The following is a 16961-nucleotide window of genomic DNA, read 5'->3' on the forward strand; positions in this document are numbered from 1 at the left end:
AGAATTCTCTCAGCAGAAATTCTACAATGAGCTACAGTCTGTGTTACTTGTCCAAGGAGAAAAAAAACCCCTTGGAAGAGAAGATTTGTATTGTTGGAGGTAGCAAAATTCCTTTTCTTTACTTCCAATTCAAGAAGTCTTTGCTTCAAGACTGACCCTCTCTTGACTCATTGTGTTTTCTGGAATTTACAGTAAAGCTAAAAGACTACCAATTTTAAAATCCAAATATAGACCTGTCATTATACTCCATGTTGAAAGAACTGTGTGACACCTGCTTCAACCGAAGTGCTTTGAATGCCTATCCGGTACGGACTGTCAAATTCACCTGGAGACTTAGAGTGGCATTTGATTGTTCTAATCTGGGATACCTCATCAACCAGGAACATAACTTACCAGGACTTAGAACCCAGCTACTTATTTTATTTTTAAGAAACACTTTTTTAAAAACTGGTTAACCATTATAAGTTTTTGAATGTATGTGTGTGTGAATGGGGAGGCTTAGGTTAAATAAGAAGTTATAAGATCTTTAGACATAGGTTTATCTTAATAATGTTTAAGATTTAGTTTATTAATAAATAGGGGAGGCAGTGGCCTAGTGGTATTATCACTGGACTAATAACCCAGAGACCCAGGGTATTTCTCTGGAGACATGTGTTCGAATCCCACCACAGCAGAAGGTGGAATTTGTATTTAATTAATAAATCTGGAATTTAAAAAAAAACTAGTCTAATGATGGCCATGAAAACATTGTCGATTGTTGTAAAAACCCACCCGGTTCACTAATGTCCTTTAGGGAAGGAAATCTGCTGTCCTTAACTGGTCTGGCCTACATGTGGCTCCAGACCCACAGCAATGTGGTTAACTCTAACATGCCTTCTGTAATGGCCTAGCAAGCCACTCAGTTGTACCTAATGGCTACGAAGTGAATAAAAAGGAATGAAACCGGACGGACCACCTGGCATCGACCAAGGCACCGGAGACGACAACGGCAAACCCAGCCCTGTTGACCCTGTAAAGTCCTCCTTACTAACATCTGGGGGCTTGTGCCAATGTTGGGAGAGCTGTTCCACAGACTAGTCAAGCAACAGCCTGACATAGTCATACTCAAGGAATCATACCTTACAGACAATGTCCCAGACACTGCAATCACTATCCCTGTAGAGGTGGCGGGACAGTGGTCTACAGTAGGGAAGGAGTCCTCAACATCGACTCAGGACCCCATGAAGTCTCAGGTCAAACATGGGCAAGGTAACCTCCTACTGATTACCACCGCCCTCCCTCAACTGATGACTCAGTACTCCTCCATGTTGAACACCACTTGGAGGAAGCACTGAGGGTGGCAAGGGCGCAAAATGTACTCTGGGTGGGGGACTTCAATGTCCATCACCAAGAGTGGTTCGGTAGCACCACTACTGACCGAACTGGCCGAGTCCTAAAGGACATAGCTGCTAGACAGGGTCTGCGGCAGGTGGGAGGGGAACCAACACGAGGGAAAAACATACTTGACCTTGTCCTCACCAATCTGCCTGCCGCAGATGCTTCTGTCATTGACTGTATTGCGAGGAGTGACCACCACACAGTACTTGTGGAGATGAAGTCCAGCCTTCACATTGAGGATACCCTCCATCTTGTTGTGTGGCACCATCACCGTGATAAATGGGATAGATTTCGAACAGATCTAGCAATGCAAAACTGGGCAGCCATGAGGTGCTGTGGGCCATCAGCAGCAGCAGAATTGTACTCAACCACAATCTGTAACCTCATGGCCTGGCATATCCCCCACTCTACCATTACCATCAAGCCAGGAGACCAACCCTGGTTCAATGAAGAGTGCAGGAGGGCATGCCAGGAGCAGCACCAGGCATACCTCAAAATGAGGTGTCAACCTGGTGAAACTACAAAATAGGACTACTTGTATGCCAAACTGCATAAGCAGCATGCAATAGACAGAGCTAAGTGATCCCATAACCACCGGATCAGATCTCAGCTCTGCAGTCCTGTCAATCCAGTCATGAGTGGTGGTGGACAATTAAACAACTAACTGGAGGAGGTGGCTCCACAAATATCCCCATCCTCAATGATGGGGGAGCCCAGCACATCAGTGCAAAAGATAAGACAGAAGCATTTGCAACAATCTGCAGCCAGAAGTGCCGAGTTGATGATCCATCTTGGCTCCCTCCTGAAGTCCCAGCAGTACAGATGCCAGACTTCAGCCAATTCGATTCACTCTGCGTGATATCAAGAAACGATTGAAGGCACTGGATACTGCAAAGGCTATGGGTCCTGACAATATTACAGCAATAGTACTGAAGACCTGTGCTCCCGAACTTGCTGCACCCAGAGCCAAGCTGTTCCTGTATTGCTACAGCACTGGCATCTACCCTGCAATGTGGAAAATTGCCCAGGTATGTCCTGTACACAAAAAGCAGGACAAGTCCAACCCGGCCAATTACCACCCCATCAGCCTACTCTCAATCATCTGTAAAGTGATGGAAGGTGTCATCAACAGTGCCACCAAGCGGCACTTGCTTAGCAATAACCTGCTCAGTGACGCTCAGTTTGGGCTCCGCCAGGGTCACTCAGCTCCTGACCTCATTACAGCCTTGGTTCAAACATGGACAAAAGAGCTGAACTCCAGAGGTGAGGTGAGAGTGACTGCCCTTGACATCAAGGCAGCATTTGACCGAATATGGCATCAAGGAGCCCTAGCAAAACTGGAGTCAATGGGAATCAGGGGGAACAGTCTCTGCTGATTGGAGTCATACCTAGCGCAAAGGAGGATGGTTGTGGTTGTTGGAGGTCAATCATCTGAGCTCCAGGACATCACTGCAGGAGTTCCTCAGGGTAGTGTCCTAGGCCCAACCATCTTCAGCTGCTTCATCAATGACCTTCCTTCAATCATAAGGTCAGAAGTGGGGATGTTCGCTGATGATTGCACAATGTTCAGCGCCATTCACGACTCCTCAAATACTGAAGCAGTCCGTTTAGAAATGCAGCAAGACCTGGACAATATCCAGGCTTGGGCTGATAAGTGGCAAGTAACATTCGCGCCACACAAGTGCCAGGCAATGACCATCTCCAACAAGAGAGAATCTAACCATCACCCCTTGACATTCAACGGCATTACCATCGCTGAATCCCCCACTATCAACATCCTAGGGGCTACCATTGACCAGAAACTGAACTAGAGTAGCCATATAAATACCATGGCGACAAGAGCAGGTCAGAGGCTCGGAATTCTTCGGCAAGTAACTCACCTCCTGACTCCCCAAAGCCTGTCCACCATCTACAAGGCACAAGTCAGGAGTGTGATGGAATACTCTCCCCTTGCCTGGATGGGTTAGGCTCCAACAACACTCAAGAAACTTGACACCATCCAGGACAAAGCAGCCCGCTTGATTGGCACCCCATCTACAAACATTCACTCCCTCCACCACCGATGCACATTGGCAGCAGTGTGTACCATCTACAAGATGCACTGAAGCAATGCACCAAGGCTCCTTCGACAGCACCTTCCAAACCCGCGACCTCTACCACCTCGAAGGACAAGAGCAGCAGATGCATGGGAACACCACCACCTGCAAGTTCCCGTCCAAGTCACACACCATCCTGACTTGGAACGATATCGCCGTTCCTTCACTGTCGCTGGGTCAAAATCCTGCAACTCCCTTCCTAACAGCACTGTGGGAGTACCTACCTCACATGGACTGCAGCGGTTCAAGAAGGCAGCTCACCACCACCTTCTCAAGGACAATTAGGGATGGGCAATAGATGCTGGCCTGGCCAGTGACGCCCACATCCCATGAATGAATAAAAAAAAAAGTTAATTTGTTGTTGTCTAAAGATACTTGGTTTGGTGTATTTTATTCTGGGAGTTAATGAAGTGTTTAATTTGATTGTTTTCCGGTTAGATTGGAAAACTTTAATAATATGCTGTGACCTGTGGAGTGATGGGACATGAATTGACAGTGCATTACTCCCACCTGGGTCGTAACACAATTACCATGAAACTTTCTGAACCTTCCTTTCCCATTCCGATTGTCTTTACCCAAATCACTGCACTGCTCTGTTGCCTCGACTTTTCTCTTAGATTCTAAATCTCCCTTCACCTGATCCCTCACCCCCTTTTAGTTTATTGACATGGTTAGGAAATTGGTCAGATGGTAGAACACAAAGTATAAAGATTGTGGGCTTGTACTCAAATTGGAAGGAAGAGACTTTTGGGGGGACTTTGATCTTGGTGGTGGGAATCTCGGCGTCCAGGAAGAATGACGCCATGATCCCCACGTTCCTATTTCTCCAAAAGGCCAACCAAATCTGGTGCCAATCAGGCACTGAAGTGGACAGCAGTGGGCCTTCCATGGGATCAAGGACCTCATCAGCTGAAATCTCACCCTTGGAGAGCTGCCAGCCAATCAGAGGTCGGCAGCAGTAGTGCCATCATGGAGGCGGTGGTTGCTGCTGGAGAAGCACTGACCAGAGGCCGAGGAGCATCACTGGAACCAGGTCTCACGTAGGTCTGGGCGAGAGGGGTCTCACGGGTGGGGGTCAGGGAAGGGATGGGGTCGGGAGCAAGGGAAGGGGAGTGGCTCTCAGTGGGATCCCCTTTCCTGATGCTGTGCCCATTGTTCAGGCACGAAGTGCCTTTGCGTGAAATTCCCCAGCCCAGCAGCTGGGAAGCAGCCCGCACGGTCTTTCGTGCCGTGTTTCCCGTGTGGTGACAAGGCCACCCGCCGCATGGGTACTTGTGGCTGTGGCATGAAGGAGCCCTTATTTAGGGATCAATTACCCAGTTAAGAATCTCAATTGGCAGTGGGGTGGAAAGGCCGTTCACAGACTTTCCAAAGCCTTCCCAGCCTTGACTAAATTTTGTCGGAGGCCGGCTAATGGCTGGGACCCCCGCCCCTGCCACCACCATCCCACCTGATTTTATGCGATCCCAGCCTCCAAGCCCGTGGTGGGAGAGAGCATAAAATTCCCCCCGTGGTCTCCCACAAGGATTTGTGCTGGGGACTCAAGCAGGAACCATACTCATTAATGAAATAGACAGAAAGCCAGATATGCTGTCTGTATGTATGTAGACTCGCCAACTTTAAGGGCATTTAAGTGGTCATTGGATAGACATATGGATGAAAATGGAATAGTGTAGGTCAGATGGTCGGCGCAACATCGAGGGCCGAAGGGCCTGTACTGCGCTGTAATGTTCTAATTCTATTGTAGGCAGGAGCATAAATTTACAAGGAAACGTTGATAGATTAAAACTATGGCAGATGGATTTCAATGCAGGTCAGCTTAAGATCAACCATTTTGGACAAAAAAGGATAGATTTGAGTATTTTCTAAATGGTGAAAAGGTCGGAACAGTGGAATTCCAATGTGATTTAGGGGTCCACTTACACAGATCACCAATAAATAATAGTCAGGTACAAAAATTAATCAAAGGGCAGGGGAGTGGAATGGAACATTATACTTTATAACTGGAGGGCTAGAATATAAAGGGCAGAAAGTTCTCCTACAGCAATACAAAGCATTGGCAAGACCACACGTGCAATACTGTGTATGGTTCTGAGCATCACACCTTAGAAAGGATGTATTACCTTTGAAAGGATGTATTGAGTGCAGTGCAGATTCACCACAATGTAACCAAGGCTTCAATAATGAAGAGAGATGATAAACATCAACCCATCCCCCACCAGTGCCCGGTGGCTGCTGTCTGCATTATCTAGAAGATGCACTGCAGCAATTCACCAAGTCTTCTTCGGGTTTACCTCCCATATCCACAAGCTCCACCAATCAAACAAGGTCAAGGACAAGGGCTGCAGGTACATGGGAACATCATCACCTTGAAATTCCTCTCCAAGTTACACATCATCCCAACTTGGACATATATCACCATTCCTTCATTGTTGCTAAATTTAAATCTTGGGAATCGCGACCTAACAGCACTGTGGGAGCACCTTCACCACACACCACAGCAGTTTAAGAATATGGCCATCACCACCTTCTCAAGACCTTCTAGGGATGGACAATACATGAGAGCGATGCTCACATTCTGAGAATGAATTTGTAAAAATCTGGTTGCTTATGGAAACACCTGGGGCTCCTTTTTGATCTCTCTCAATATCTACGCTATTTAAGGGAAGAGGAACTGGATGAACAGAACGGCCTCTTGGATGCAAGGGCAGTGAGGCATCACCAAAGGTGTCAGGTATCTTTATTCCGTAACCCTATTGTCAGAATATATAAGTTATGATAATGTTTTTTACACCTTACAGAGGAGCTGTCTGTTCACAGGCTTTGGTTCAGCAGGGAGATAGCCCAGATCTTTGTGATGTCTAACTGCACTGTCGAACTGATATAGTGCTACCAGTGTCAGCAAAGCTCACCATATCTTGAATTTTTATTCCTCAAGGATCCACAATCAACACAGGCAGTCAGCAATATGTCATAAATTAAAATTAATTTAATTATAATTGAATTTGATATGAGGTTTGAAAGGGAGAGTCACAAACCTGCATTTGAAACGTAAGTGAAGCAAATTTCAAAGGGATGAGAATTGAATTCGCCACAGTAAATTGGCCTGAATAGTTAATGTTAAAACCTACAGACAGCCAATAGGAAACACAGCTCTAAAAGACAGACTCCACTCAGGTATTAAAGCAACTGTTGTCAAAGAATTGAGATAAGGGACAGTAATGAGCTAAATGAAATCATTTAGGGCGGCACAGTGGCGCAGTGGTTAGCACCGCAGCCTCACAGCTCCAGCGACCCGGGTTCAATTCTGGGTACTGCCTGTGTGGAGTTTGCAAGTTCTCCCTGTGTCTGCGTGGGTTTCCTCCGGGTGCTCCGGTTTCCTCCCACATGCCAAAAAGACTTGCAGGTTGATAGGTAAATTGGCCATTATAAATTGCCCCTAGTATAGGTAAGTGATAGGGAAATATAAGGACAGGTGGGGATGTGGTAGGAATATGGGATTAGTGTAGGATTAGTATAAATGGGTGGGTAATGGTCGGCACAGACTCGGTGGGCCGAAGGGCCTGTTTCAGTGCTGTATCTCTTTAAAAAAAAATTTACACAAATGGAAGGAAAAATGGAAATCCAGCAGACTGGGAGAGCTGGAAAGAGCAAGAAGTGAATACAAAGAAAGTAATAAGAAGTGCAAAAAGAGAATATGAAATAAGATCTTGAAAACAATACCAGAGCAAGCAGGGAAAGATTTCACTGCCCTACGATTTGTTGACAAATTTCAAGATAGGGACCTTCAACATGGTACAGCCTTTAATTTCCATATTTAATATGTACACCCCTCAGGTCACAATACAGAACCTCCCCAATTCCCAATCTCCCAACACCCCCAATCCCAAAACCCCATCTCCCACCCAGCCTCACCCTGGAATCCCAGTCTGCCATCTAGACTCTCTGTTCACCCTTTCCCAGTCCAATCCATTCCAATCCCGCAAATCCCGCACTCCATCTTTCTCTCCCAGACTCCAGCTGTTCCCATTTCCTCCGACACCTTGAACCGCATTCGTCTCCCTGTGACGGCGGGAGTGTGACATCATGCAGCTGGGATTGTGATGTCATATTGCGGGGATGTGATGTCAACAATGACAACAACTTGTATTTCTGTATCGCCTTTAATGTGGTAAAATGTCTCAAGGCACATCACAGGAATGTTATCAAACAAGAGGCCGGGATTGGAAGGTTGTCGGCCGGACGAGATTACAGGCATAATAAAGGGCGGGGCTGTAGGGGAATTTGAAAATAAAGATTAGAATTATTAAATCGAGGCATTGCTTAACAAAGGGAGAATGTGAGGGAGTGATGTCAGACAGTGGGGGGTGGGAGGCTGGTTTTGCACCATTGGGGAGGCAAGATGATGTAACACAGCAAGAGAGGTATCATCAAATTTCAAAGGCCCAGCTCTCCTGGGCTGCTGAAAGAGGGCCCAGGAGATTTATAATCCATATCAGAGGAGTCAAAATCTCAAAGGACACTGTGGGTTGGATGGAACTATCCCACGTATGTTTCACTCCCCTGAGATAGAGAATAACAGCAAACTACATACCATCATCTCAGTGCAGAATGGTACTAAGTTTTAGTTCCAGCCACAAACCTAAACTCGGAACAAAATACATCATTGTGTTGCAGTGACTTTCACCCAAATAGGACCATCCTCCTCAGTGGTAACTTCCACAGGAGGAGCTCGAACCCTCCAGACTTGAAAGCAGAACAAGATGGTGTCAGGGTGAGTGTTCAGAAATTGATCAGACCTTGTGAAAAACTGGAGAACTCTCTGAATTGGAGACTCAATAATTTGTCAGATTGGGATTTCACACTCACCATTATTCTTCAACTGGGAAAGTTCCATTTTCAAATCAGCATCCGACGTCTTCATTTCACTGAGCATCTGTGTAACTGAAATGGAAAGAAGGATTTGACTGTCGCACTTTAGAAATTGGAGGAGCACAGGGATCGAATGTCTGTTGAAGGGAAGTTACTGGAATCTATAATTAAGGACAATGACTGAGTAATTAGAGTAATTTGAGATGATTAAAGTGAGCCAACGATTTGTAAAGTCGAGACCATGTGCTGAATTTAATCATTGCGTCACACTTAGCGGCAGCGCACTTTGAACATGGCGGCCTTCCGAGACGCAAGCGCCACTGCAGATCCCCCGCGATATTACGCATGGGGACTGATTTAAATGGAGGGGGTGGAAAGGCCACCCCCGATGACGTAGAGGGGACGTAAATGGCGTCCGGCACCATTTTTAAAGAACTTCAAGCCCTTCAATGGAATGTACAGTTTTAAAGTGACATTAATGTAATGTTGATTGTAATAAATTCAATAAAATCTGGAAGCCCTTTACCCCCTGCCCCCCCCCGCCCGCAACAATGATCACATTTCTGGTCTTTTCCCACCAGAAAAAACTTTATTGACAATCCGAACTTTTCCCCCTGAACTTGGCCAACATTGCCCTTCAACCCCCTCCCACCATCACCATAGCCAATGAAAAAGGTTTTCCTATTCCCCCCTCCCACCCTGATAAATCCAGTCCTCCCCCCTCCTCACCAGTGTCTCTGCACAGAGTTCCGAAGACGTGCTAGTTGCCGCCAGCGGCCGTAGAATCGGCGTGGGGCGGCCGCTGAGACCAGGTAGATTCATTTCCATAATTATTACTCTGATTTCAATATTTAAATTAAGGCCGCACTGAGACCTCACCGTCACTGGCAATATGTGGCGAGGCCTTCTCGGCATCATGGGTCATGACGGGCCTCCCCGCCGCAATCCACAACATTGAGGGGCTGGTAAAATCCAGCCCCACATCTAATCAAACTAATCGAATTATTTAAGGAAGTAAATGAAGTAGTCAGCAGAGAAAGATGTATGGATGTAATTTATATGGAATTCCAGAAGGCATTCAATAAGGTTCCACATAAGAGACTGTGAGCTAAAATTAAAGCTCGTGGAATTGACAGTGAAGGGATGTGAATGAGGAAAGAGACTTCGGGGTTCAACATAATTCCTTGATGGTCAATAACTTCTGAAGATGTAGACTGAGAGGAGTACAAGGGAAATCACTAAACAATAATTTCATACAAGGCAATGGTTAGGCCATAGTTGAAGATCTGTTTACTCTTTGACCATCCCATTAATCAAAGAACATAAAGTAATGAGAGTGTTCGGTGTAAATTCATGAGGATGATGTTAGAGATAGGAAGCTATAATTATCAGGAGAAGTGTGAGATACTGAGACTATTTCCAGTGGAGCAAAGAAAGAAAAGATGAAATGCAATGGAGGCCTTTAGAATTCAGAAGTTGAATAGTGAAAGAACATTTCCTCTGTCAGGGGACTGAGTGAAGAGCTATCATCAACTTAAAATTGGTACGTAGAGTCTGAGGAATGAGGAGAGAGTGAACAAAAAGGGGAGGATGGAGGGTAGGAGAGGTTTCTTTATAGAGTGTTACAGCAGGGGATGATTTGGCACAGGGAGTAGTTCAGGCAGAGGCTAAGAGAAAAATGGATACTCATTCAAAATGAGGGGTACGCAGGGCTATAGAGGAAGAGGAGAACAGTGGATTAGTTCTGAATAGAACCAACATGAGCTGAATGGTCTCCTTCCATTTCCTTTGTCTTTCTATTGAGTTTACACTCCCTATCGCTGTATTCACCTCCAGCCATACAATCCTGTGAGATACCAGCGCTCCTCTAATTCTGGCCTCCAGAGCATCCCTGCTTTTAATTGCTCCACCATTGGTGGCCGTGCTTTCAGCTACCAAGGCCCTAAGGTCTGGAACTCTCTCCTTAAACCTCTATGCCTCTCCACTTGCATTCTCTCCAAGTGAGGCAGGTAAGGGGATAGAGAAGGCAGAATTGGAGGAGTCTCAGCCCTTGCAATTGTCCAAAAGGTTCGAAGTTCTTGCAGCTTGTATGGATGAGAGTGGGATCTGCAGGGTAGGTGAGCTACCTGACCATGGCACTGTAGTACAGGAACCCATTCAAGCAGGGGGAGTAAATAGAAATTTAATGGTAGTAAGAGAGAGTATAGTCATGGGGATTGACACTGTTCTCTGCAGCTGAGAGTGAGAGTCCAGAAGGCTGTGTTGCCTGCCCAGTGCCAGGGTTCAGGAATTCTGCTCGGGGCTAGAGAGGAACTTGCAGTGGGAGGGGGAGGATCCAGTTGTCGATGCCCACATGGGCACCAATGACATAGGCAGAACTAAGAGAGAGGTTCTGCTTCGGGATTATGAGCAGCTAGGAACTAAATAAGAACTAAATATGTGAGGAACAAGAGGATGGCCAGAGTGAGGGTAGGGCCGATCAGGGATAGTGGAGGGAACTTGTGCCTTGAGTCGGAGGAGGTAGGGGAGGTCCTAAATGCATACTTTGCTTCAGTATTCACTAGTGAGAGGGACCTTGTCGTTTGTGAGGACAGCGAGAAACAGGCTGATATGCTCGAACAGGTTGATGTTAAGAGGGAGGATGTGCTGGAAATTTTGAAAGACATGAGGACAGATAAGTCCCCGGGGCCAGACGGGATATACCCAAGGATATTACGGGAAGTGAGGGAAGAGATTGCCGCTCCTTTGGCGATGATCTTTGCGTCCCCACTGTCACAGGAGTAGTACCAGATGATTGGAGGGTGGCAAATATTATTCCCTTGTTCAAGAAAGGGAATAGGGATAACCGTGGGAATTTTAGACCAGTCAGTCTTACGTCGGCAGTGGGCAAATTGTTGGAGAGGATTCTGATAGACAGGATTTATGGTTATTTGGAAAAGCATAGTTTGATTAGAGACAGTCAGCATGGCTTTGTGAGGGGCAGGTCATGCCTCACAAGCCTTATTGAATTCTTTGAAGATGTGACAAAACACGTTGATGAAGGAAGAGCAGTGGATGTGGTGTATATTGATTTTAGCAAGGCGTTTGATAAGGTTCCCCATGGTAGGCTCATTCAGAAAGTAAGGAGGCATGGGATGCAGGGAAAGTTGGCTGTCTGGATACAGAATTGTCTGGCCCATAGAAGACAGAGGGTGGTAGTAGATGGAAAGTATTCAGCCTGGAGCTCGGTGACCAGTGGTGTTCCGCAGGGATCTGTTCTGGGACCTCTGCTCTTTGGGATTCTTATAAATGACTTGGATGAGGAAGTGGAAGGCTGGGTTAGCAAGTTTGCCGATGACACGAAGGTTGCTGGAGTTGTCGATAGTGTGGAAGGCTGTTGTAGGTTGCAACGGGCCATTGGCAGGATGCAGAGCTGGGCTGAGAAGTGGCAGATGGAGTTCAACCTGGAAAAGTGTGAAGTGATTCATTTTGGAAGGTCGAATTTGAATGCAGAATACAGGCTTAAAGACAGGATTCTTGGTAGTGTGGAGGAACAGAGGGATCTTGGGGTCCACGTCCATAGATCGCTCAAAGTTGCCACCAAAGTTGATAGGGTTGTTAAGAAGGCGTATGGGGTGTTGGCTTTCATTAACAGGGGGATTGAGTTTAAGAGCCACGAGGTTATGCTGCAGCTCTATAAAGCCCTGGTTAGACCACACTTGGAATATTGTGTTCAGTTCTGGTCGCCTCATTATCGGAAGGATGTGGAAGCTTTAGAGAGGGTGCAGAGGAGATTTATCAGGATGCTGCCTGGACTGGAGGGCATGTCTTAGGAAGAAAGGTTGAGGGAGCTAGGGCTTTTCTCATTAGAGCGAAGAAGAGATTAGAGATTAGAGATTAGAGATACAGCACTGAAACAGGCCCTTCGGCCCACCGAGTCTGTGCCGACCATCAACCACCCATTTATACTAATCCTACACTAATCCCATATTCCTACCAAACATCCCCACCTGTCCCTATACAGGATGAGAGGTGACTTGATAGAGGGGTACAAGATGATGAGAGGCATAGATAGAGTGGATAGCCAGAGACTTTTTCCCAGGGTTGAAAGGGCTATCACCAGGGGGCATAATTTTAAGGTGATTAGATTAGATTAGAGATACAGCACTGAAACAGGCCCTTCGGCCCACCGAGTCTGTGCCGAACATTAACCACCCATTTATACTAATCCTACATTCCCAACAAACATCCCCACCTGTCCCTATATTTCCCTACCACCTACCTATACTGGTGACAATTTATAATGGCCAATTTACCTATCAACCTGCAAGTCTTTTGGCTTGTGGGAGGAAACCGGAGCACCCGGAGAAAACCCACGCAGACACAGGGAGAACTTGCAAACTCCACACAGGCAGTACCCGGAATCGAACCCGGGTCCCTGCAGCTGTGAGGCTGCGGTGCTAACCACTGCGCCACTGTGCCGCCCTAGGAGGAAGGTTTTGGGGAGATGTCAGAGAGAGTGGTGGGTGCGTGGAATGCACTGCCAGCGGTGGTAGTAGAAGCAGATACATTAGGGACATTTAAGCGACTCTTGGATAGGTGCATGGATGATAGTAGTATGAAGGGTACGCAGGTAGTTTGATCCTAGAGTAGGTTAAAGGTTTGGCACAACATCGTGGGCCGAAGGGCCTGTACTGTGCTGTACTGTTCTATGTTCTATGTTCTAAAGCAGAACCACAAAGGTAATAATCTCCAGATTACTACCTGAGCCACAAGCAAATTGGTGTCGTGTAAATAAAGTTAAAAAGTTAAACACTTGGTTCAAAGACTGGAATGGGATAAATGGGTTTTTATTCATGAGGCACTGGTACCAATACTGGGGAAAGTGAGAGCTGTATTATAGGGATAGTCTTCACCTGAACTGTGCTGGGACCAGTGTTCTAGCGAGTCGTATAACTAGGACAGTAGAGAGAGCCTTCAACTAAATAGTGAGGGGCAAAGGATCAAGTGATGAGAGATGTGATAAATTAAAGGGAAAGAACAAGGCAATAGTAAAAGGTAGAGACATGGGTAATGATAACCAGAGTGTGACAGGAAGACACAGAATGTACAAACTTAAGAGTGCATCAGCAGATAAGGTCAGAATTTGCAAAAGTGGTAAAAAGACAGAATTAAAGGTTCTGTATCTGAATTCATTCAGAACAAAATGGATCAAATGACAGCTCAAATAGTAGCAGCGTAAAACAGCTAACGTTACCTGTTACTCAAACTTTTGGTATACATTACCCATTAAAGGGTAATTGGAGGTAGACTGGGCACTGTCCAGGGCCGAGAAAGACATTCATAATTTTGTGCGATACACAGCGAGAAATGATCTGATCAGGGTAGCCATTGTCACACAGGATGTCTTTGATTCGCCCTATTTCAGCATCAAACTTGCATGGTGAGCAAATGGCTCGGGCCCTATTTATTAATTTGGGCAACGAGTAAAGCTAGCTGTTTCACGCTGCTACTGTGCAGTCGCAACACGTGTAGTGTTCACCACTAACAGGATGCTGCCATCAAGCCAAAAAGACGTCCTGCCTATCACACAAATGAGTAATGTGATATATGAATTTCAATGCCGGTGTGATGCTAGGCAAATAGACCATACGTCCCAAAGAATGGTGGACCATATCAAACAACATGTCCCTTCTGCTGTTTGCAACAGGCAAGGTACAGGCCGTACCCAACCAGCCCGTGGTTGCAAAACTCAAAACACAGTGTCCAACATTAGATGTGATTGTGTGATTGGACAACATTTACTAAATAATCCTCAGTGTGCTAGGAATTACCCTGACATACAATTTAAGATTGTCTGTAAGGCTCGCAATGCATTTGCACGGACTGGAAGATACATATATTAATACACAGGGCCCTGTTCTTTGCAGACAGAAATAATATGTACAAACATTGCACCTGTTTCAGCTGAACAAAATAAGTGACAACAATTCGCTGGTTCATTCCTCAGGTAATGCCTTAACCAATCAGAGTCAAGCTACCTGGTTTAAATTTCAAACAAAGCTTGACAGTTAACTGTCAGTCACCGTAAACTAGTGCATTCTCCATGGCAAGGAATCTACCAATCAGAGTTCACTTGCCAACCAATCAGCACTCTCTTCTCATGCAGTATAATTTATTTTCCCTTTCATTGGTTATTCTTGTGGATTGTCCTGATGAGTATAAGACGAAAAGCTTCAAAAACATGTCTATTTTCAGCAATTGCCTGCATTATTAATATATGCTAACATAGTGACATTTCTGTAATAGCTTTGTTCATTATCAATGCTGATTTTACAACAGCGTCAGCCTCTTATACTGTTCTAATGAAGCTCAGTGTAAGCTTGAGGAACAGCACCTCATCTTTAGATTAGGCACTTTACAACCTTCTGGACTCAACATTGAGTTCAACAGTCTGTAACCTCGCCCCCATTTTTTTGGTGTTATATTTCCTTTCCCATTTACACCTCCTCTCGACCCATTTTTTTTTCATTACTTGTCCCATTAACATCTCTTTTTTCCTTTCACCATCACCCCTTTCGTAATTTAATCTTTCATGCCTTCCACTCTATCACGCCCTTCCCTTTTGTTCTTTCCTCCCATTCCCTCCTTTCCCTGCCTTGCTTAAAAACTGTTCCATCTTGAAGTACTAGCAGTTCTGAAGAACGATCATCACCCAGAAACGTTAACTCTGTTTCTCTCTCCACAGATGCTGAGGATTTCCAGAATTTTCTGTTTGTATTTTAGATTTCCAGTATTCACAGTATTGTGCTCTTGTGTCAGAACAATAAAAATAGTTTAAAATGTCACTAAACTTACACAGTATAAATGCAGTGCCGAGCCCCACTACAGACAGCAGAATGGAGAGAGCCAGGATAATGTAAATGACCAGAGGTGACCATTTTCCATGGACAGGCTCTGCTGATTGGACTCCAGGTTCTGTAAAGTGTTAGAGAAAATCATCAATGAAAGGATTAGAGGAAAGCGTTTTGTGAAAAAGACTGCAAACCCTTTCTCATTCGGTCCTGGAGAAGAGGCAGAGGAGCCGAGTGTTGTTGTCAGCACTGGACTATTTTAAACTTTGCACAGTTGGGCCAAACAAAGACACATTTCCTCAATTCAAGATTATTCATTAACAGCAGGTTGAAGATATAAACTGAGCAGGAAATTGAAATGACTGCAAGTTATGCACAGTTACAAACAACGGACACAAAATATCATTTACTCCGGTAATCTGCAGGAAAAAAAAAGTCTCTGCCCTCATGAATTCTTCAACATTTCACCATCTCTCATCCAGAACTAACTCTGTTTCTCACAGACCTCAGTGAGAGTCGTTAACACCATCAGTTCAAGTGATGGCCATCGTGTCTTCTTGACTCCAATGCATTATTTCACTGTTCTGCTCTAAAATCCATCAGCACATGCTCTCAACCAGTGAGATATGATCCTTTCACTGCTACGAATTGTTCTGGAGGTTAATGAATTCTAGTTAATTAACTCAAACTGAATAATCTGCACAGTAATGATCAGATCACTGATGTGTACCTGGCTTCGACTCTTTGTGTTTTATTCTGCCTCCTCTGAGTTGAACAGGATGAAACCTAGCGGCATTTTCATAAATATTTAGCTCCATGTTTCAGCTGGAAGATCTTCTTTGAACAATATGTGACAAGTAGAGAAACATGAATTCGTTTGTCACACACTTCCTCTTTCTGTGCTTTTGGTGTGTCTCTGAAAAACCACAACTATATATGTATAAAAGCAAAATACTGCAGATGCTGGAAATCTGAAATAAAAACAAGAAATGCTGGAAATACTCAGCAGGTCTGGCAGCATCTGTGGAGAGCAAAGCAAAGTTAATGTTTCACGTTAGTGACCCTTCATCAGAACTATATATATATTTTTCCCGTACGTTGTAGACGGTACTAATGTGAGTGTCTAGCTCTCGGCCTGAACTGGAAAATTTCATCAACTTTGCTTCCAATTTCCACCCTTCCCTGCCTTCACTTGGTCAATGTACAGCCCTTTCCTTCTCTTCCTCAACTTCTCTGTCTCCTTTCTGCGGATAGGTTATTGATCAATATCTATTTTAAGCCCACTCACCCGCATAGCTACTGTAAGTAAACTTCCTCCCACCCAATTTCCTAGAAGGACTCTATTCCGTTCTCCCAGTTCCTCCATCTCCATTACATTTGTTCTGATGCTGCCACCATTCATGTTAATGCTTCTGATGTATCTTCCTTTTTCCTAAATCCAGGATTCCCCTCCACCATAGTTGACAGACCACTCAGGTTGTGTCTGTTCATTTCTCACACTTCTGCTCTCACCCTTTCCCCTCTCTCCCAGAACCATAATAGAGTTCCCCTTGTCCTCACCTTCTACTCCACCAGCCTCCAAATTCAATGGAGCTTGCCCCATTTCTGCGACGTCCAGCACCACTGCCCCGATCAGCCCAAGCGCCTACAACCAAACTTATCAAGGGGCACTTCACCCAAATTCTCCCTGCTATTTCCCAATGCACAAACAGTTTCACAATCTGTAACACTGTGCTTACAATCACCATTCAATTGTCCTCCTTCAATTCACTACAAAGAAAAA

At 45.3% G+C, this 16961-nt stretch overlaps 1 protein-coding gene across 3 annotated transcripts in view; it reads right to left on the reverse strand.

Moving 5' to 3' along the window:
- Window positions 1-16094, reverse strand: part of LOC137355584 (CD209 antigen-like protein C) — a 30752-nt gene extending 14658 nt beyond the window's left edge. For 2 of the 3 annotated variants that reach the window (XM_068020860.1, XM_068020862.1), the window contains exons 1-3: window positions 15909-16094; window positions 15183-15302; window positions 8343-8417 (exon numbers count right to left, since the gene is read on the reverse strand). In XM_068020860.1, the coding sequence (XP_067876961.1) occupies window positions 8343-8417; window positions 15183-15302; window positions 15909-15996 (283 nt within the window). In that variant the 5' untranslated portion in view covers window positions 15997-16094. The remainder of the gene's footprint in view (window positions 1-8342; window positions 8418-15182; window positions 15303-15908) is intronic. The other variant, XM_068020861.1, reaches the window with a different exon arrangement.
- Between the last annotated feature and the right edge of the window lie 867 nt (window positions 16095-16961).

This window comes from Heterodontus francisci, chromosome 43 (assembly GCF_036365525.1).
Source record: "Heterodontus francisci isolate sHetFra1 chromosome 43, sHetFra1.hap1, whole genome shotgun sequence".
NCBI lineage: Eukaryota > Metazoa > Chordata > Chondrichthyes > Heterodontiformes > Heterodontidae > Heterodontus > Heterodontus francisci.